Genomic DNA, 20,636 nt, shown 5'->3' on the forward strand with positions numbered 1-20,636 from the left:
CAGTACATGGTGGTTTTATTTCCGTATGTATGCGCATGCCCTTCACGCGCCGCGTGTTTACTTGAAAACGAGGCCAACTGGAATGTGATTCACCACGAGGTGTTATTTGGCAGCGCGACACACCTTGGTTGCAGTTCCTTCAACCTCCGTGGCCCAAGAGGAAGCCTGTATGCAAGTCTTATATCTGGTGTGTGTCTGTGTGTGTGTGAGAGAGAGAGAGAGAGAGAGAGAGAGAGAGAGAGAGAGAGAGAGAGAGAGAGAGAGAGAGAGAGAGAGAGAGAGAGAGAGAGAGAGAGAGAGAGAGAGAGAGAGAGAGAGAGAGAGAGAGAGAGAGAGAGAGAGAGAGAAAGAAAGAGAGATAGAGAGATTGTGAACAGTAAATAGGAGTGGCAGTTTCCGACATTCCCAGTCCACTTTGCGCGACAACTTCAATTACTCAACATGACGAGCAATGGAGGCTTTTTACCGGAATCATACTGACAAACACTGAAAAAAAAACAGCAAAACGGTGGAGGACACAACCTCAACTGCTTCCAAGTAAGAATGAGCGATTTACTAAAGCTATATCTGGGTCCGTTTAGCATTTTTAGAGAAGAAAAAGAATGTGTAGGACAAATGACAAACAGGCCCGTGTGTTACTACGACATGTACCTGAATTTCATTTTCAGACCCTTCTCCACTTCTCAGTTTGACATTTTCTTTAAAACCAAGGCAAGACTTGAAAAAGATCATAACTGGTTTGTCTGGATTTTTTTTTTTTGCTCTGTGCGCATGTTTTTTTCCCCCCTGCAATCTGAGATGTTTAAGGCAGATTAAATAAATGAAGAAGAAAAGAAAGACGCATATTTAGGAATTCCAGCAAAACCAAGCAAAGATAAATAGACAAATAGATGGCTAGATAGATATTTATGTACATATAGAAACAAAGAAAAAATCAAGAACATATTCAAGTCTTACTGTACAAAGAAGAAGATTACAATTCCGGACTGTCCCTGAAAGCAGCACCTGATAATAAATAAGCAGGTAAAGCAGTCAGAGAAAAACTTGGATAAATCGATCAACACAGATTTGGCTTAATTCTGGATAGCTATTAGGGCTGAGTAGCTAGCTGGCTATCGATTAGCTGGATGGCTATCTGGCTAGTTATTAGCTAGCTTGCTATCTAATTGAGTTATTCCGGGTTGAGTGAACGCTGGCGCGTGGAGCTGCAGAATAAACGTATCCTGTGACTGTAAAGTGACCTTGAATTTTGAAAGGCGCTTATGAATGAAATGTATTATTAATAATAATAATAATAATAATAATAATAATAATAAGAAGAAGAAGAAGAAGAAGAAGACGTTGGTAAAATCCTATATAAACCAATATGTATCTATGCATTGCATTGTATTTTGGACAACCGCCCTCATTTCAAGCTCATATAAGTCCAGACGCCTATAATTTAGGAATTAACTCTTTTTTTCTGCTGAAAGAAGACACTAAGGTTTCTTACGCTACATTGAATATTTATGTCGTCCTAAAACTCAATATTCTGCGGATCCTGGAATTCAAGTGACAATGACAAAAACCCTGGCACTTCAGTGGACATATTTTTGCACATGTCTGGCAGTGAATGAGTTAAAAAAATTAACAAAAAAAAATAACATGTCAAGTCTATTGCACCACATTCCTAGAATGGGTTTTGTAATAACCCACAAAACAGAAGTTGCCATGTGCTTCCAAGAGCGTGCTCAGACTCGCATTCACAAGGCAGCAGACCAAAGTGCGCAAGGAGGCCATTTTGTTTTTGGGGACGGGCGTTTAGTGTGTCCTCTACGCACACAAACCTTGTCGGCAGTCGGGAACAAAAGTTAAAAAGCCATAAAAGTTGTGTTTGTCTTTGATCATGTGATTTGCAGAGATGTCCCACTCACCTCATATTTGCATCAAAATGGATGAGGAAGTGCCACTCAACACGGTACCGGGCTCAGTTGACCTGCGGAAGGGTCACATGACCACGGCGGCGAAGAAAAGCGGCATGGGCGCAGCGGCGGCGTGCTGCAAAGACAGACATCACCGGCGGTTGGCCATCTGCAGCATCATCTGCGGCATTTCCTGCATCGGAATCAAAGCGCTCATCAACTCGGTCAAGGTAGACGTACGCACACAAGGAGAATTTGGGGGGGGGGGGGGGGGATCAATCCGATAGGGTGTCAAACTAAAGGTCCTGGTGCTGGATCGGGGTCCTGACATTATTGGGTGTGGCCCGTGAAGACGTGGACACTGTAAACATTAAGTCATTCACTGCCATTGCCGAATTTCTTCGGGAAGTGAAAATATGACGTGAAGCGCCATTCCTGAATTTGTTCCGGTTTTGGTTTTACTTGTGGGGGGTGCTGATAAAGCGCTGGTCAGACCTGTGGCAATATTTTTTTTTCCTTCCACGAAGGGGCAGCATTTGCCTTTTGTTCATGTTAACGCATTGTTACAGCTTCAGCTGTTGTTAAAGCGATATATAAATCAATATGTATTGTATTTTGTACAGCTGCCCCCATTTCAAGCTTAGATAACTTCAGACTCAAATAATTTAGGAATTAACCGTGTTTTTTCTGATGAAAGACGAGAGTCGAAGGTTTCTAACGCTGTATTGAATTTTTAGGTTGTCCTAAAAGTCAATATTCTGTTGGTCCTGGAATTTGAGTGATAATGACAAAAACCCTGGCACTGCAGTGGACATATTTTTGCACATCGTCCGGCAGTGAACGAGTTAAATGTTACTGAAACATTTTTTTTTTCAATCAGCATAAAAAAATACTCGGATATCATGAATGAAAAATAAGTTACCAGTTACCTTATTTATGTGAATTCTAATGGGGGAAACGTATACACATTGTAACGCACTTGAGCTAGCTAGCCTTTATCTAGCTATCTATCTATTTGCTAGCTAGCTGGCTATTTAGCTAGCTATATATTTGCTATCTATAAGCTATCTAGCTAGCTAACGATTAGCCAGCTAGCTAGATAACTTTCTATCTATTTGAGTTATTCCGGGTTGAGTGAACGCTGGCGCGTGTGGCTGCCGCTGCTCACACACAGAAAAACTTATCCTGTGACTGTAAAGTGACCTAGAGAGTTTTGAAAGGCGCTTAGAAATCAAATGTATTATTATTATTCTAAATGATATGTCACAATTTTGTAGCTCATCATTTTTTGAAGTGATCATTTTTTTCAGTGTACTTACCATCATCCGACTGACTTGTTGTTGTTGTTTTTTTTTTGGACAGGCGGAAACGGAGACAGACCAAACGGCGTCAATCAGGTTTTCGCGGCGCGCCCAAAAATTGGCCATTGTTTCCATCGTGGTGTGGCTCGCCCTGCTGGCCCTGACGCCGATGCTCATGGCGCTTTTCTCGTACGTTGTCACGCTGAAAGACTGAAAAAACGGGTGACTCGTACAGATGATGCTATTTATTTATTTCCCATCTCAAAGACACTTTGTAAATCGACACGTATAAAAGACAACATGACTAATACTCAACATGTTAGTAGTGAAAATTCCAACTGGTAGAAAAGTGAATAAATTAGCCGCCACTATTCACAAAACATGTTGCAATAATGTAGCTTTTACTTGAATACCTGATGTTTATTTTATACTGTTATTGTAATAATAAAAAATGGACGCTTGTATAGAAAAGAAACAATATGTGTTTAAGGCAAAAACAACAGCGACGCGAGACTTAAGTTGCACCGTAATAAATAAGAGCTGCCATGACCGTGGTCCACTTGCAACCGTAGCAACCAAAGCGCCACGGCGAACCCGACAGAAAGTCAAGCTGCGCCATCCAACAGGTCGCCGATGAGCCACAGGTCGAGTTGTTTCAACTTGGCGCACAGAAGCGAGTCGGCGTCGGGCGTTTCGTCCCTGGCGAAGCCTCCCCGTCTTGTGCGGGATGACGTCACGCACGCCTTGCTCCCGCCCGCCGGTGCCTTCTTGGGCTTGCGGGACGCGCCCGCCTCGTGGAATTCCAGGAAGCGCTTGAAGCGGCGCTGGCCGAAACGGGACTCGGAGCCGTCGCGGCGGCTGAGTGGCACCTCGAAGACGGTCTCCAGGCGGCTGAAGCATAAAATAGAACGGCGGCTGTTGAACCGAGTTGATACTTTAGACAAACGTCCGTGGTAGCGCCTCCATAGAACTGAATGGAGAAAGTGGTGGCCTGGCCATAGAAATGAATGGGGAGCGACCACTGGCGGCCACCGGTGGTACTGCGCCTCAATAGAAATGAATGGGATAATGGCCTGGGCATTCAAATGACTGTGGGAGACGCCCCTGGTGGCCAAAATCAGCACTGCAGTTACGGGTAGCGCCTCCGTAGAAATGAATGGGAAAGTTGCCAGGTCATTGAAATGCCGTGGGGAGAGCGCCCCCTATGGCCAAAGGCGGTACTGCTGTCGCGCCTCAATAGAAATGAATGGGAAAATGGCCTGGACACTGAAATGAATGGGGGAGAGCGCCCCTGGCCGACCAAGACGGTACTGCACCTCCCTTCAAACGCTGGTTCCTTTGGTAGAATAAACATGGCTGCGTATATTTTTATATCTCAAGTGTATATTTGATGTTCGGCTCTTTTTGCCTGAAACATTGTTTTCCACTTATACAGCTCAGTCTTAAGACACGTTTTTGTATCTGTTTTCTACATTGTGATGCTATTTAGTTACATTCAGTGTATTAGCTAACTAGTTATCTAGCTAGCAGCTGTATAGCTATCTAAGTGGCTAGCTATCTGTTAGCTATATATTAGCTATCTCTGAATTTAATAGTGGCATTCAGTGTATTAGCTAACTAACCATCTAGTTAACTATCTATTAGCTATATAGCTATCTAAGTGGCTAGCTATCTAGCGAGCTATCTATTAGCTATCTACTACCTGGCTAGCTAGCGTTCTATCTGTGTGTTTAATAGTGTCATTCAGTGTATTAGCTAACTAACTATCTAGCTAGCCAATAGCTATAAAGCTATCTAGGTGGCTAGCTATCTATCTAGCTATCTGTTGGCTATCTATTAACTGGCTAGCTAGGTTTCTATCTATTTACTTCCAGGTTCCTGTCTTGAAAGGCTCTTATGCATGAAATGTATTATTATTATTATGTAGTTTTTTTCCCCTGTACACCGGTGCCTCTTATACACCGGAAAAAAAACGGTATGTTGAATGAAAAGCAACAAAATGAGAGAGAATATTTGCATAAAAGTGGGAAAAAAAGTTGAAAACAGGTTGAATATTCATTATCTTGTCTTAGCGAGTGCTGTGTGCAAGCTCACCTTTCAGGGGGTTTGCTGAAGTTTTTATTGGTGTAAATTTCCTCCAAGCTGAACTGCTTTTTCTTCAGCCTATCAATACAAAAATAAAATATGAATTTCGAAAAAGTTATCCCATCCTGCGCGCCATCGTCCACCCACCTTATGGCCTTGGGAAGGCCCATGGGCGTGAGGTTGTTCTGAGGTTTGGGCAGCGCCCTCCTGATGCGAATGGATGACACCTTACCGCGATTCTCTTGTTTTGGCGCCTCCTGCGAGGACGACGGCGCGTACGTTTATTCGCTGCGCCGCCAATCAATATGGCGGGGACATGCCTACCTTAAGCTCAGAGTCCGACAAAGACTTTTCTTCTCTCGGTGCCACAGCGGCTTTATCCGACTTGTGAGTGGAGGAGTGGGTATTTTCTTCCGACGCCGCGTTGCCGGGTGTTCCGTTGTCGGTTCCGCCGGCCAACACATCGATACTGTTGAATATGTATCATCATAAAATGGTACAAAAACTTCATAGAACATTTTATGGTTTTAATTACTGTATTTTTTTTCAAGTATACACACACGTGTATAACGCGCAGCCCTAATTTTCAATTAAAAACTGGTGTAAAATGTTGTTTCACTTTTCTCGGCTCAGACCAAGCATTGTGATAACAGTCATTTATTGACAATGTAAACACTGAATGATAATGTAAACACTGAATCAAAACTATGGATATTGGTAATTGCGCAAAATAGCAATGCTTAACTCACGTTTCAGTGTGGGCGAGGCGAGGAAAGGAAATGAAGCGTAGCTAAAGAAATGGTAATCAACAATTGAAAAAAAAAAAAGGAATGCGCGTGATCCGGGTCTTTCCGAGAATCGGAACTGAAGGGCCTATGGAGAATAGTCATGTAAATGCTAACCCCCTCCTGGAAGGGATAAAGCATTAAATATACAGTAAAGTCTCGTTATATCGATAGTACTGCTTATTACGATACTATTTCTATGAACGCAAGGAGAAAATTTACATGCCGCAGGATCGGATATATGGATAGTCCGGTTATATCGATATTTTTTCCGACTCCCGAGAATATCGATATAACCAGACTTTACTGTATATGAGAATTTGTTCCCTAGCCTCGTGTATAACGCGCACCCAAACTTTGAGTTCTTTGTTAGGTAGAAAATTTTGCGCGTTATACTCGAATAAATACGGTAATTCAATGCATAAGCTTATTATTAACTCATTCACTGCCAGACGATGTGGAAAAATGTGTCCACTCCACTGCCAGGGTTTGTGTCTTTTTCACTCAAATTGCAGGACCCAAAAAAATATTGGCGGGGTGAGGTTTAATTTGGATGGTTCTTATAACAGACTTCTTAGACCACATAGGCTTAGTCGTGCTGATGAGGTGATACCAGGGCAAATGGGGCAATCGGACCAGTCGTAGACCCCATAATCAGGCAAGACAATAGAAGTAATCAGTCAGGACAATAGAAGTAATCAGTGTAGCCTCGGGGAATAATAATAATAATAATAATAATAATAATAATAATAATACATTTCATTTATAAGCGCCTTTCAAAACTTTCAAGGTCATAGCAGAGGTCTAGCACCGCTACCTCAGGACAGTAGGGATATGTATATAGGGCCAAAGCTACCAGCAAATTTTAGTTTGCTGACGAAGCCTCTCTGATAAGAAGCGAAACGTCCGACACCTTCATAGAAGTACAGATGACGGCTGAAGAAACCTTTTCATCGATGGACCACTCCTGTACGACTGAGAGTTTACACAGACGTGCCCCCCGCAAAAAAAAAAGGGTTTGGTCATGGTCATTCAATTGATCAAATTATTAAATTAAATTATTTAAATTTCCTTTTTCCCACTTTATCGGTGGGATATTGAGCGAAATGGAAGAAGTTTACCTGGCGCAGGCCTCAAATGCGTCAAACAAGGAGTCCGATTTCGGCGATGAGGCCACTTGGCTCGACGCTGAGATGCCGGCGACCGCCGCTTTGTCTCCGCCTCCCCCTGACAGGAAGGCCAGGGGGCTGAACAGGAAGCTGGACGCCAGCGGCGACAGCGAGGAGCCGCGCAGAAGGAGGACGGGCGGCGCGTTCTGCCCGTTGCAGGGGAAGGAGCGCCTGGACGGGTAAACCTCCTTGCGCAAGCACAGCGGCGCCATCTCTCGCTCCACCTCCATGCAGCTCACCGTGTGACGGCGGGCGCGTCGCGGGTCGTGCGCCGGGACCGAAGGGAGCGGCGGCTGGCGGGGAGGAGAGGAAAACAACGAGGGGATCTCCGGGCACGAATAGCTGCGCGATAGGCGGCTTTTGTTCGTTGCCGTCGGAAGGTCATTCGCGACGGACGAGGGCGCGGCGCTGTTGCTTCGAATGAGGTGAGACCTCCTGGACCGCGGACCCCCGCTGGGCTGCTTCCTGTTGACTTTGCGTAACCCGGTGGGATCCTGAGCGCTGCTTCCATTTGGATTGCTACATTCTGATTGGTTCCCTTCAAAACGAGTCCTTTCAAAATAAAACGGCTGTGTGGCGATTTGGGGTTCACCTCGGGGAGCCTTGGCGGGTCTCTTCATGGGTTTGCCCCGTCGTACGTTGAGGGCAACCGGCGGGTGGACGGAAGAGGGCGGATGCGTCGGGTTCGTCGACTTGCACTTTTCATCGGGCTCGTCTCCCAGCAATTTCCGCTTGACGTTGCGGCACTTGGCGCCACGTTTGGGTGCTTGGTCTCCATCTGAAAATGCGGATGAGGCCTTCTGTTTGAGTGGCAGAAGTTCAACTGCGTTTTTAGCTCCCGTCTCAAGGTCTATCTTCTCCACCTGGACTTCCAGCTGCATTGTCACTTTTGTCTTTATGGTGTGTTGCGGTACGAGTGGCAGCTCCTCGTTTCCCGGAAAAGGCACTTGTATTTCATCAGGCGACGTGCTAAACAGTCTCCGAGAATGCAGCGCTGACGTGAACGAGCTGTCTTTTGTTTCACGGCTGCCAATTTCCAGTGGCTCACGGTGAGATTTCAAAGACTCGTCTATCTTGTCCGCTTGAAGTTCAGAAGTGGAAAGGTTTTTATCCTTAAAAAGCTTGACGGGACTCATCACGATTTCCGTGAAGCTGGCCATTTTCGACTTCAAGGACTGGAATAGAGGCCCAACTGACCAAGCAGCGGGGACGACGGAGGCGCTCATATCGGCCGCGCATGCTGTCATTCGATCCAAACTCTGCAGCAGATTATCTTGTTGTTCCTCTGTAAAATCATTTTCTCTAGAATAAAAGACAGAAAAGGCGAGACGTGAGTTAAAGGGACGGGGGGACACAAGCGCAGAAGACGGCTACCAGCTGATCGCACTTACGTATTTTGGAACTCAGCCGCGGTGTTAAAATAACAGCCATCCTACAATATAAACAGTTTAGTGAAAATGCAGCGGCGAGTACACCACACAGTTTTACCTCACATTTTTTTCTATGACAGTGATACCTCAGCTTACGAACGCTTTATCTTACGAACTTTTAGCCTTACGAACATTAAATTTGCGAGAATATAATCTTGTCATACGAACTATTTTTCGGGAAACACACGGAGCGCCACAATGGCCGGCGGACTACTTTTCCACACACACTATCTTTGAGTGCGCTCAATGCAAACGTGGTTTGTTATCAAGTGGAGTACTTTTGCTATTATGTGACCGAAAAAGACCCCACCACAGGCTAGCGTTAAGCCGAAAAGGACACAATAGAAAATGACGATCGAGCAGAAGACGGAGATCATCGAGAAACACGAACGAAGTGTGAGTTTGTGTGACTTAGCGTCCCACAACCAGTATGCTAAGTCGACCATTGCTACGTGTGGCTAAGGGTGTTTCTGTGTTGTCCAAGCAACAGTGTCAGGCAATAGAATAGGTTGAAAAACTTGTGTTGATTTGGATTAACAAAAAGCAGCTAGCATGGGACAGTGTGTGAGGGTATTATCGCCGAGAAAGCACGGCAACTTCACTCGGATATCATCAAGAGGCAACTACATCAACGACCATCACAAAGGTAAACAAAACGACTTTATTATACAGTAGTTTATTTCTTTAATTACAATACAATAGCACATTTATTATACATAAAATAAGGTATATTTTGTGTAGTTTTAAGGCTTATTTAGCAGCAAATTATGTTTTATGGGATTTTGGAAACAGATTATTCTCATTTTTAATGGTTTCTTATGGAAAATTAATGTTTGGGAGACGAACTTTTTGCCTGACACACACTTCTGGGAACCAATTAAATTTGTAAGCTGAGGTATCACTGTACTCAAAATTAAAAGACACATACAAAAATGTTTTTCCTTAATCAATCGATCCTTATTGATTGAAAAAAGAAAATTACTTAAATAGGAAAAAAAAACTCTCAAACTGACCTGTTGTTGCTTATCTTCTTCAAATGTGCTTTCAACTCTTGGCTGCTTGGACTGAGACAGTTGCCCCTTAAAAAAATAAAACACAGCAAGATGAATAAACGACATCATCACCTAACACACTCATCACTCGTGATATGCCCGACCGACTGTGCCAAGGCTCTGATGCCCTATGTCGGATGCCCTTTCTGACACAACCCTCTGTATTTATCCCGGCTTGGGACCGGCACAATAATACAATGGCTTGTGTCTTCTTGTGCCTACAGAACAAGCAACTCTATGAACTTAATAAACATGAAGATAGTCTATTAAAAGGCAATGACAGCAAGGATAATAGTCATCGGCAACATTGAAATAAAGTAAAACTACTCACGATTTGATGATAATGAAAAATCAGTTTGGAAATAGGCACTACTTAATAATTTCACTGTGCATGGTTTGGATTTGAGTGACCGTTGACCTCTCCAACATGGCCACCATGTAACCACGACATTTTGCCTGCCATCATTATTTTCTTCGCTTTGGCCCTAATCCGCTTTCATATATTTTGACACCATCCAATCCATGGTAGCATTTGAATCACTCTCTCTGTCATGACATTGATTTTCCACATGATGGCGCAATGAAACAAATGAGGCCTCATGACGCGTTGGCTAAAAAGCAAACCATTTGGATGGAAAGCCTCATCGCTTCACGATGCCTCATTTTACCATCACGACTCCTCCCAAAAAGCGTACCGTATCGTTGGCGTGTCTCTTGAACGAGGACGTATTATACGTAGGCGCCGTCTCCGCCATCTCTTCCAACTGAGTGGCTTGAGTTTTGATCGCTTGTATGCGACCTCTCCTCCTGCGGTCTGACGTTCCATCGCTCTCTCTGCCAAGAAGGATTTGCAGGTCAAGAGAAGTATGGAACACTTGAAATGATGCCGCCATGTCAGTCAAAGTGCAAGTGGACACAAAAAGTGCAGGGTAAAAAAAAAAAAAAAAAAAAAAAAAAAGTGTTTGGATTCAAACATGTAAAGATGAAATTCTATAAGCCTAATTTTCATTGACGACATTCTATGTACTACGTGGTACTACAAGTACAGGTAACATCAGAGTTACGACCGGGTTGCGTTCCGACAAAACGGTCGTAAGTCGAAAACCATTCAAAATGGCCGACGTGACGTTTACACGACAGGATAGTATACGTTGTCTTTAAGCAATGTTTTCTTTTGAATACTATTATATACTGTGTGTGTGTATATATATATACATATATATATATATATATATATATATATATATATATATACACACACAGTAAAGTCTCGTTATATCGATATTCAAGGGAGTCCGAAAAAATATCGATATAACCGGGACTATCGATATATCCGATATCGATATAACGAGACTTTACTGTATATATAAGCAGTGTGCAGTACTACAGGAGATATTGCCGAGATGGTATCTGCACTGTATAACTACTGTATTGAGTGTAGTCACGCATTGCTGTGCAAGTGTGTGACATGCTGGCTGGCCAAAATTCTAGTACGCGTTGCGTAGAATTGAGAAGTACGGGTGGTCGTAACTCGCACCGGTCGTAACTCGGATGTTACCTGTACTTCGAAGTCAAGGTTGTGGCGTATTTAAATTAATTTGACCATGTAGGAAAAAAATGGTCGGTGGGTTAGCTGTGAGGTGTGAGGACTATACCTGGGAGGGATGGAAGGAAGGGGGAGGAGAGGAGGTGATGGTGGTGGTGAAGGCTCATTGTGGGGGGGAGTACTACAAAAGGGATGGGGGGAAATTGCATCACCATCCATTGGGAAAACAAGGTGGCTGAGTGAGTTGGAGGGGAGTGTCAACATGGCCAGTCTCTCTCTCTCTCTTGATCCTCTATAAACAACAGCAACAACGAAAACGTCATCATCACTGCAGAAGCACTTCTTGATTTTTAACAGTCTTCATTTTAAATTCTCGGAGCGGAGCGGATTGGATTAGCATTGATTATTCTTGCAGTGGAGAAATTGAGGAGGAAGGAAAAAAGAGGAAAGGAAATGAAGAAGTAGAAAACCAAAATATAGGAGCTGCTGTAAAGGCAGCCACTCTCGCGGCGCCATCTTGAAGTGAAAAATAAATAAATAGCATAATTTGACACAATAATAATAATAATACATTTTATTTCCAAGCGCATTTCAAAACTCTCAAGGTCACTTAACAGTCACAGGATACGTTTCTCTGTGGGTGAGCAGCGGCAGCCACACACGCCAGCATTCACTCAACCCGGAATAACTCAAATAGATAGAAAACTAATTTAAAACAGATTCTTATCTTACAGACAGTGTATTGTCGGTGTTCAAATACCTGACATGTTTCATATACACTGTCTGTAAGATAAGACTCTGTTTTAAATTAGATATCAAGTAGACAGGATGAACATAATACAACTAGATAGAAAACTATTTAGCTAGCTAATAGTGAGCTAATAGACTAGTCGGATAGTCAGAAAGCCACCAATCTAGCTAATAACTATCTAATAGATAGCTAGCTAGATATCCAGCCAGATAGTCAGAAAGCTAGCTAGCTAGCTAATAGCTAGCCAATACATAGCGAGCTTGATAGCCAGCCAGTCCTGGACATGCTTCTCCCTCTCTTTTACACACTCTCCATTGGATTATGATGTTTTTAGAGGCCAAAGTTAAGTGTTCTGAGATGTTGTGGGTTTCATTCTAAATGTCGACGGATTGAAAAAAAAACATTTTCTAGTTGTCTTTTCTGCAGCGTGACGTCATCTACTTCTAGGACACTCACTGGACCAAACAAATAAGAATGGAAAAACATGACAGGCGAAAGTTTTGTCACACGTAAAATCATAAAGACGGTATTAATACATTGTTGGAAAATAAATTAGCATATTGTTTGAATGTAGTTTTTTTTTTCAGAAAGATCTGTCGCATATCGGAGAAGACAGTGTCGTCTATTTGCTGGAACAGACCCGGGTCAAGGGGTTACTAAAACGAGAGAACCTGACGTCCTCGAGCGTCTTCGTCCCACGTCCAGCGTGGACGGGCGTTTTCAGATACTCATGCTCCAAATGCAGAGTCCGAGCAGAATGTTATGTTTTGCGGCAGTAAATCACCCCCGCGCCATGATTAATTACATCGCCAGAATATAGCCGTATCCAAGAGCGGTCTGGGTCCATCGGTAGCAATGAAGCGTCGCCCCTTCTTTTGTTCACGCACAGTGCGTAGAATATGTAGTTTTAAAAAGAAACACAAGCTTACCATAAATGTCAAATTGGATCACGGCGGACAGCGTTTACGTCCTCATCGTAAACAAGACACGCCGGAGAGCTGCAGACATCTACACCAGACGGGTGCGATCTTTTTCCAAGCCAAACAAAACCGGTTTGGCCAATCACAGTCAAGGTTGTAGGTCGGTCATCGTAAGGAATGGCCAATAGGAGAAGGCCTTGAAACATACGGTGGGAGTGACCAATCAAGGAGCGATGTGACGTTATTGAAAATGAGTATCCGATCTGATTCAACGATGACAAAAAAACAAATTGTATCGCAAAGATAATTTATTTAATTTAGAATTGGAACATTGGCACCAAAAATAGTCTTCACACCACACACTCAAAAAAAAGGCATCGTTGTGTGAGTAAAAGTAATGTTGCTATAACATACGAAAAAGACCACAGAGCAGCTTTGTGTGTTCATCCCATTGACGAGCTCTCTCGTTTATTATGTCCAAATTACAAACAGCACTACAATACTTGGACAAATTACTTTTAAAACAATATGGACACAAGCAAAGACGATGGAGCGGTTTCACGGGATGAGGTGATCACGTATAGAGCTCAAAGTCGAGTCTCTTGGAGTTGTAGAATTGTGAGCCTTCCTGGTCCAAGCGTCTGCAGTACACGCCGCTGCTGAAATAGCCTTCGTCCACCCAGTCCTGACCACACGATCACAACATTAATGACATGCAAGGACAAGGAACAGAGCAAATGTCACATCTCTAATACCGATTGTCACGTGTATCTTAATTCATTCGCTGCCAAACGATGTGCAAAATTGCGTCGACTCCAGTTCAAATGTTTTTGTCATTGTCACTGGAATTCCAGAACCCACAGAATATTGAGTTTTAGGACGACATAACATTCAATACAGTGCTAGAAAACGTATACTCTCTTCTTTCAACGAAAAAAAAAAAGACTTAATTCCTAAGTTATATGGGTCTGGAGTTATCTGAGCTTGAAATAGGGGCAGCCGTACAAAATACAATACAACCCATACATATTGATTTACATAGCGCTTTAACAACTGCTGAATCTGGAACAAAGCGCTAACATGGACAAAAGGTAAATCGTGGAAGGGGAAAAAAAAAATATTGCCTGAGATCTGACCGGCGCTTTATCGGCACCCCCTGCAAGAAAAACCAAAACCCGAACAAATTCGGGAATGGCGCTCCACGCCATGCTTTTCAATTCCCGAATAAATTCTGAAATGGCAGCGAATGAGTTAAGGAGAAACTGTAGTAATAAAAAGCGCAATCTATTTGTTCATTTGAAAGATTCTTAACAGGCTTTTAATATTAATAATAATAATAATAATAATAATAATAATACCTTTATTTACTTATTTATTTTCTTACTTGTTTACTTACTTTCTTACTTATTTACTTACTTTTTAATGACTTATTTACTGACTTTCTGACTATTTACTTACTTATTTACTTATGTTCTTACTTATTTACTTATGTTCTTACTTATTTACTTACTTTCTTACTTATTTACTTACTTTTTAATGACTTATTTACTGACTTTCTGACTATTTACTTACTTTCTTATTTACTTACGTTCTTACTTATTTACTTATGTTCTTACTTATTCACTTTTTTACTTATATGTTTACTTAATTATTGACTTACTTATTTTTTTACTTACTTATTTATTTACTTATTTAAATGTTTATTTACTTACTTACATAAGTAAGTTATTTGTTTATGTACTTATTTATGTACTTACTAGTTTATTTACTTACTAGTTTATTTACGTACTAGTTTATGTACTTACTAGTTTATTCACTTACTAGTTTATTCACTTACTAGTTTATTCACTTACTTGCTTATTCACTTACTTGCTTATTCACTTACTTGCTTATTCACTTACTTGCTTATTCACTTACTTGTTTATTTATTTATTTGAATTAACATGAACACATTCATCATGTGCCGAACCAGGAATTGGTCCAAGTGGTGTACCTGCATCTGCTGACTGGTGAAGGGTCCGTAGACCTCGGATTTGTCTTCGTTGTCCCACTTGTACTCCCACATGACTTCCTCGCTCACTGCCAAGAAAACAACGTGAGATTTCCTGACAGCTGACGTGACGGGGAGTGAAAAAGTGAACAAGCGACAAACCTCTCTCGTCCTCCTCTTCGTCGTCGTCAGCGTTGTGCTTCTCATCAAACTTCTCCCCGAACATGTCCAGTTGGTCTTCGTCCTCCTCCTTTGACGTGGACGCGGGTCGCTTAGCGGTCATGTTCTTCAGCGTGTAGGCCAGCTTCTCCCGGGTGTGCTGGTAGATGCCGTACATGCCGGAAGCTACCAGCCTGTCGGCGAGAGACGTGAGACGGTCCAGCTTTTCCGTATCCCGCTTATTCTCGGCCACGCCGTTGCCAGTGTCCCGCAATTTGCCCTTCTTCTGCCCGCCGAGACCGCCGAGCCGCCGTAGCGCCGCCGACACCGTCTCCCCCGGCAACAAGAGTTCCACCAGGGCTTCTGTGAGCTGCTTTTGTGTGAAGGAGGCGAAGGGATCCACGGCGGGCTCGGTTTCCTCGGCGTCGTCCCCTTCCTCGTCTTCGCCGCCGTCCTTGTTCTCCTGCTGCTCCTCACGCTTCTTCTCCTCCTCTGCTTCATCTTCATCACCTGCTCTGCGCTTGCGTTTGGCTCCGAGTCCTTTCTTCTTTTGTTTGAACGGCTGCTCTTTAATCCTCACCTTGAAAATAAGCACAATTATCAATCCCTTAAAGGACAACCGACAACTTTTTTTTTGTTTCCTAACTGACATCACGTTTTATAGCATCTAAAATACCCAAAACACACAGGCTGATATTTTTAGTCAAATGCAAAACACCAATAAAAATGACTTTAAGTGTCCCAAAACTGCCACAAAATGAGCTCGGAACTGGGGGGGGGGTTAGAAAAGTCTTACCCAGTCGATGTTGTCAAGCCAATTGTCTCGGATCAGCTCCTCCTTTTTGACAAAATAGTTCCCCTCTGAGTCAAAATGTCCCTCCTGCATCTCCTCATCCAGGTTAAAGGGAGTGATGGAAACGCCCTCGTCGTAATCAATGGTCGCATTCTCTTGGCCTGAAAACCACAATCATTTGCATTTAAGTCCGCAAGTGATGAAACTGAAGGAGAAAAAAAGGACAATCCTACCAACAACAGACTCACCGTCCACGTCGTCACTGGCCAGAATGTCATATTTGTTGCTGTGGATATCCTCCCCATCGTCCTCCTCGTCACTATCAAGCGAGTGCTTTCCCTTGAACCTGGAGCCCGGGCCACTCGGCACCTCAATTGTCGGCTTTAGGACGCATAAAAAGTTCACATTTAAATGCTTATTTTGTGTTCATAAACTTCTTAACGCAATAGAGGAAGCTTATTAGAAATGAATCTGTTCTTCACATCAAGAGTTAGTTATAAGAAGCCAACACTCACTCAAAGAGGCTGATGACCTCGATGTGGGAGTGGTTATTCTAATTTGCATTGTTTGGCAACAGTGGTGCCAAAGTACAACAAAAATTTAATTAGGGACATGTTTTTTTTCTCAAAAAATAGTGGGCAGGCACTCCAGACACACAACAATAGTGTTTGTATACAAACATTCAGAAGTCTATTTTGCATATGTACCTTTTACCCTTATATTGTGTTGAAAAAAAAAATCACATAGATTATCTTGTGGGTCATTTTACCCGTATGTCCAATGTTCTCAATGATCACATGTGAAAAAAACTGGACACTTGTATATATGGGTTGATGCAATATATCAATATGCCTTTCTTGAAATATTTACTTGCACTATGTACAGTTTTTTTATGACACGGTTTGGCACATTTACATTTGCACAGTATACAGTTGACATTTTTATTTTGTTGTGCTTAGAATATCTTGATTTCTATCCTTTTACCCCCACCCTATCCCTTTTCAATTGCTGCTGTGGACTGCAAATTTCCCCATTGTGGAACGAATAAAGGCTTTCTGATTCTGATGTAAAAATCCACACAAAAGAGTCAAATAATAAGAGGTGACATTAACAACAACTGTTTCTAAGATGTTCTAAACATACTTGAAAAGAGAGGCAACATATTTTCTATCCTATTGGAATATTTTACAACTGTTTTAAAGAAAGAAAAAAAGAAAGGCTATCCAGTGCTTTAGACAACACAAAAATGGAAACGGGTAAAAATGACCCGCAACATAATATGTCTTAAAAAGAGTGAGTTAACATATTCTCAAGTGACATTTCTGAAATTAAACAAACAGGAACATATGCAATCAGTCTCCATTTAGAAATATCGTGTTTCAGTGGAAAGAAAGTTGACATACGCACCTTTTTGTTTGGGACCTCATCGTCCAAATCCACACCGTCACCATCCGCAAAAGTGACTTTTCTCTTGGACATGGTGCTTTTAAAAAAAAATCCACACGCGAAGACTTTATTATTCATCCAAAAAAACGAGTATAACGGGGAGAAAAGTGTGTAAATAACCGCACAGCAATCACGTCAGCACTGTTGCTAACATGTTAGCTTGTAGCAGCAGGCGACACATGCACGAATGTAAAGCATTGGCAACAAATTTGCGGGAAAAAATGAAGAGCTGTTTAATCGGGTAGGCAAACGCAATAGCCGCGTGATAAAAGCGTGAGTTTATATCCCAAATAAAGTAATATCTACCAAAAATAGCTCAGATATGTAACCTGATAACAATTTAAACGACGATTGCGCTTCTATGTTCTTCGGTGGGTTTTTTGATCGCTTACTCCACAGAAGTTGGCCCTGCTATGTTAGTAGCGCCCTCGCTTGTTTCGGAGGATAAACTTTTTTTTTTTACAATATTTTTTTCTTCATACTGTTTCTGTTTGGTGTTATAAAAACAAAGAATGACTCGAAAAGACTAATGTTGTCAATAAAATGACAAAATGTAGACACAATGAGTCATCGTGTATTTTACAGCAGTCTTCCTCATGCTTGAGACACTTCGAGATGTGGAATTCCCTGAGGTCCAGCGGGATAAAAGCGGGATCAGTACTCGTCGAGAATAGACAAAAGAAAGGCCAAGAAACTAGGGATGGGGGTGTTGTGGCTGGTGGCTGGCGGATATTCGACCAAGATAAAACCCACCTGATCCTCATATGACAAAAGCACTGATAAAAATAAGTCACTCAGAATATAGAGGATTTAAGATAATTAAAGGTCTTATATTTCTAGTAATGGACTGCTTTGCCGCATTTTGGATACCCCACAATTTATGTTATTTTTAAAGGTTGCAATAGTCTGGGAATTGTCAAACCTGGTAAGTAAAAGGAACTTTTGGAAATGGAAACAATAATTTACAACCTTGAAAAGTGGATTTTCAGGGTAAAAAACCTTTTCAATGACACTGGACAGGCCAAAAAACTGTCGTAAAATCACATTTTTATGAGTTTCATAAATATATTTTTGTCGTGTTAGAAAGTGGGTTGCCATGGAGCAAATCTTTTGCACACTTAGTCCCCACCATGCCGTAAACCATGTTCGTGTGTGTGTTTTTGTACGACTAGTCTTGTGAGGACGACTAACATTTTATACCATACATAGTGAGGACAATTTTGACAAGTGAGGACCTTATCGCTGGTCCTTACAAGTTTTTCATTCTAAAGACTTCTAGAGGGTCTATATATTCATCTGTTTAAGTTTCATAGAGGTCCTCACAAATTCACCCAAAATAATTTTTTGGTGTGTATTTTCATTTCACTTGGATACACACACTTTTCACTCACTGTGTGTGTTTATGTGTGTGTTTATATGTGTGTGTGTGGTTAATGAGAGGAAAAAGTTCATCCCACAAAAAGTCAAACGATATTTTAACCAAATTCACTACAGGGGTGAGGACTTTGAATGTACCCATTCAGAAACCTCACTCCTGCTGTTATTTCAGTTTCAAGTCCACTTTTTATTGCTTTGTTTTTAAAGAAGTTGAAGTGGGAAAATTCTCTAAACTTATTAGCAACAGTGATCCTCACCCCTTATTTGGAGTTATCCGGACCTCACAAAACCATTGAAACAGGAATGTGTGTGTGTGTGTGTGTGTGTGTGTGTGTGTGTGTGTGTGTGTGTGTGTGTGTGTCTGTGTATGAAAAACTAAAAATGTTAGATTTGAATTACTTTCGGGTTCGTGAACGCTGGCGCATCTGCTCACCCGCGGTAAAACTTATCCTGTGACTGTAAAGTGTCCTTGAGAGTTTTGAAAGGTGCTTATAAATGGAATGTATTACATCATTATTATTATTATTATTATTATTATTATTATTATTATTATTATTACCAGGAAGAAGAAAAAAAGGTGTCACATTTATCCAACAAGGTAGCGACAGCGATGTAAGATCAGGTTCAAAGGTCAGCCGCCACAAAAGGCACACACGAGTTGATAAGAATAAACAAAGGAGCCTAGATTGCAAATGGCTCAAGAGGTGAACCGACGCAACAGGTGGAAAGAGATCAGTGGAAATGTAAACAGCCAATAATAGCGTCGGGCGACGGGTGGTTAGTTAATGAAATGAAACTTGGATTAGTGACGAGTAAATTTGGATGCAAAAACACCAACACGGGAAAGCCTTTTGCTCGTCAGGGTTCGACCCCCAGAACGCCCCAACTGATCCACCGGTCCTCGCTGCATTATGGAAGAGACTCAAGTTTATTTTGCTATTTCAGTCCCACCCAGCTGTCCCCGTTCTCCAGCGAACGTCTGCTGCCGCCACTAGCGATGTGACAAGTAATCCCCTTGTGTTTCAGCCAGGGAGGGGTAAGGGGCAGGAAACGAGGTGTGTGCGTGTTATGGGGGGGGGGGGGGGGGTTAGAGTGGGCCACATAAATGGTGAGGGTCCCAATTGTCAAAAAGGTGCGAAAATGCCAAGCGTCAAAGTCACGCCTTTGCACAGAGACGCCAAGGAAGAGATCACAGGTTAACGATGTGTTCACGTGTCTGACAGATTGTCGTTCATATTGACGCTGCAATCGAGTCTCGTGAATTTGTATCATGACTGGTGAAATAGCGAGCAAGCTAGCTAGCTAGCTAGATAAGTGTGAGGATTAGCGGCTTAGCTAATGGATGGATAGATATAATTTCAATGTTATAACAAGTCCCCAAAAAGCTGGGACCAGGTCATGTTTATCTTTTCCCTTTAACATTCTTCAATAAAGTTTTTTCTTGTTTGGCTTCCGATAAAGTGCTGGCCAGACCTCTGGCAATGTTTTTTCTTTCTACGTGGGGGCAGCATTTCGCTTTTGTCCATGTTTGCGCTTTATTCCAGTTCCAGTTGTTGTTAAAGCGCGATATAATAATAATAATAATAATAATGTCTGTGACTGTAAAGTGTCCTTGAGAGCTTTGAACGGCGCTTGAAAATAAAATGTATTATTATTACTACTACTACTAATAATAATAATAATTGAAAGCGCCTTTAAAATTTTTCAAGATCAATTTACAGTCACAGGATACTGGAAGTTTTTCTGAGGGTGAGCAGCGGCAGCCACACGCGCCAGCGTTCACTCAACCTGTAATAACTCAAATAGATAGAAAGCTAGCTAGCTAGCTAATACATAGCTAATAGATAGCTACCCAGATAGCTAGCTATATAGACAGCCACCTAATAGTCAGCTAGATAGATAGCCAGCCAGCTAATATCTAGCTAGCTAGA

General features: G+C 42.1%; 3 protein-coding genes across 5 annotated transcripts; 1 reads left to right on the forward strand and 2 right to left on the reverse strand.

Annotated features, from left to right (window-relative positions):
* Positions 1 to 342: 342 nt before the first annotated feature.
* LOC148885303 (transmembrane protein 265-like) lies at positions 343 to 3,751 on the forward strand. Its single transcript, XM_089018390.1, has 3 exons — positions 343 to 537; positions 1,899 to 2,131; positions 3,264 to 3,751. Exons 2-3 carry the CDS (start codon positions 1,901 to 1,903, stop codon positions 3,414 to 3,416), a joined length of 384 nt encoding a protein of 127 aa, XP_088874516.1. The 5' UTR covers positions 343 to 537; positions 1,899 to 1,900; the 3' UTR covers positions 3,417 to 3,751.
* On the reverse strand, positions 3,433 to 13,061 carry prr14 (proline rich 14). 3 transcript variants are annotated; one of them, XM_089018385.1, is made up of 10 exons: positions 12,950 to 13,061; positions 11,379 to 11,561; positions 10,419 to 10,557; positions 9,685 to 9,750; positions 8,633 to 8,673; positions 7,194 to 8,543; positions 5,612 to 5,756; positions 5,435 to 5,544; positions 5,297 to 5,365; positions 3,433 to 4,093 (listed from the first exon to the last, which is right to left on the reverse strand). In XM_089018385.1, exons 2-10 carry the CDS (start codon positions 11,531 to 11,533, stop codon positions 3,808 to 3,810), a joined length of 2,361 nt encoding a protein of 786 aa, XP_088874511.1. In that variant the 5' UTR covers positions 11,534 to 11,561; positions 12,950 to 13,061; the 3' UTR covers positions 3,433 to 3,807. The 3 variants fall into 3 exon arrangements, with proteins under 3 accessions (XP_088874511.1, XP_088874512.1, XP_088874513.1); XM_089018386.1 differs by lacking the exon at positions 11,379 to 11,561 and having other exon boundaries at positions 12,950 to 13,053; XM_089018387.1 differs by lacking the exon at positions 3,433 to 4,093 and having other exon boundaries at positions 5,293 to 5,365.
* A 194-nt stretch (positions 13,062 to 13,255) lies between these two features.
* On the reverse strand, positions 13,256 to 17,708 carry cd2bp2 (CD2 cytoplasmic tail binding protein 2). The gene is made up of 6 exons (XM_089019431.1): positions 17,290 to 17,708; positions 16,131 to 16,263; positions 15,886 to 16,043; positions 15,093 to 15,669; positions 14,934 to 15,019; positions 13,256 to 13,625 (listed from the first exon to the last, which is right to left on the reverse strand). The coding sequence occupies exons 1-6, from the start codon at positions 17,404 to 17,406 to the stop codon at positions 13,515 to 13,517; spliced, it is 1,182 nt and encodes a 393-aa protein (XP_088875557.1). The 5' UTR covers positions 17,407 to 17,708; the 3' UTR covers positions 13,256 to 13,514.
* Between the last annotated feature and the right edge of the window lie 2,928 nt (positions 17,709 to 20,636).

Source organism: Hippocampus bargibanti, linkage group LG17 (assembly GCF_051943395.1).
Source record: "Hippocampus bargibanti isolate YZ-2025 linkage group LG17, ASM5194339v1, whole genome shotgun sequence".
Classification (NCBI taxonomy): domain Eukaryota; kingdom Metazoa; phylum Chordata; class Actinopteri; order Syngnathiformes; family Syngnathidae; genus Hippocampus; species Hippocampus bargibanti.

Bases quoted from the DNA above. Each gene is read 5' to 3' on its own strand.
- LOC148885303 (XM_089018390.1), top strand. From the start codon at position 1,901: ATGTCCCACTCACCTCATATTTGCATCAAAATGGATGAGGAAGTGCCA. The intron at 2,132-3,263 runs GTAGACGTACGC...TTTTTTGGACAG, and splicing joins CGCTCATCAACTCGGTCAAG to GCGGAAACGGAGACAGACCA.
- prr14 (XM_089018385.1), bottom strand. From the start codon at position 11,533: ATGTTGACACTCCCCTCCAACTCACTCAGCCACCTTGTTTTCCCAATG. The intron at 5,757-7,193 runs GTAAACTTCTTC...CATATTCAACAG, and splicing joins GCATTTGAGGCCTGCGCCAG to TATCGATGTGTTGGCCGGCG. The intron at 5,366-5,434 runs GTGGGTGGACGA...TTGTATTGATAG, and splicing joins GGCCTTCCCAAGGCCATAAG to GCTGAAGAAAAAGCAGTTCA.
- cd2bp2 (XM_089019431.1), bottom strand. From the start codon at position 17,406: ATGAATAATAAAGTCTTCGCGTGTGGATTTTTTTTTAAAAGCACCATG. The intron at 15,670-15,885 runs GTAAGACTTTTC...CTTATTTTCAAG, and splicing joins GGCTTGACAACATCGACTGG to GTGAGGATTAAAGAGCAGCC. The intron at 15,020-15,092 runs GTTTGTCGCTTG...TTTTCTTGGCAG, and splicing joins CGAAGAGGAGGACGAGAGAG to TGAGCGAGGAAGTCATGTGG.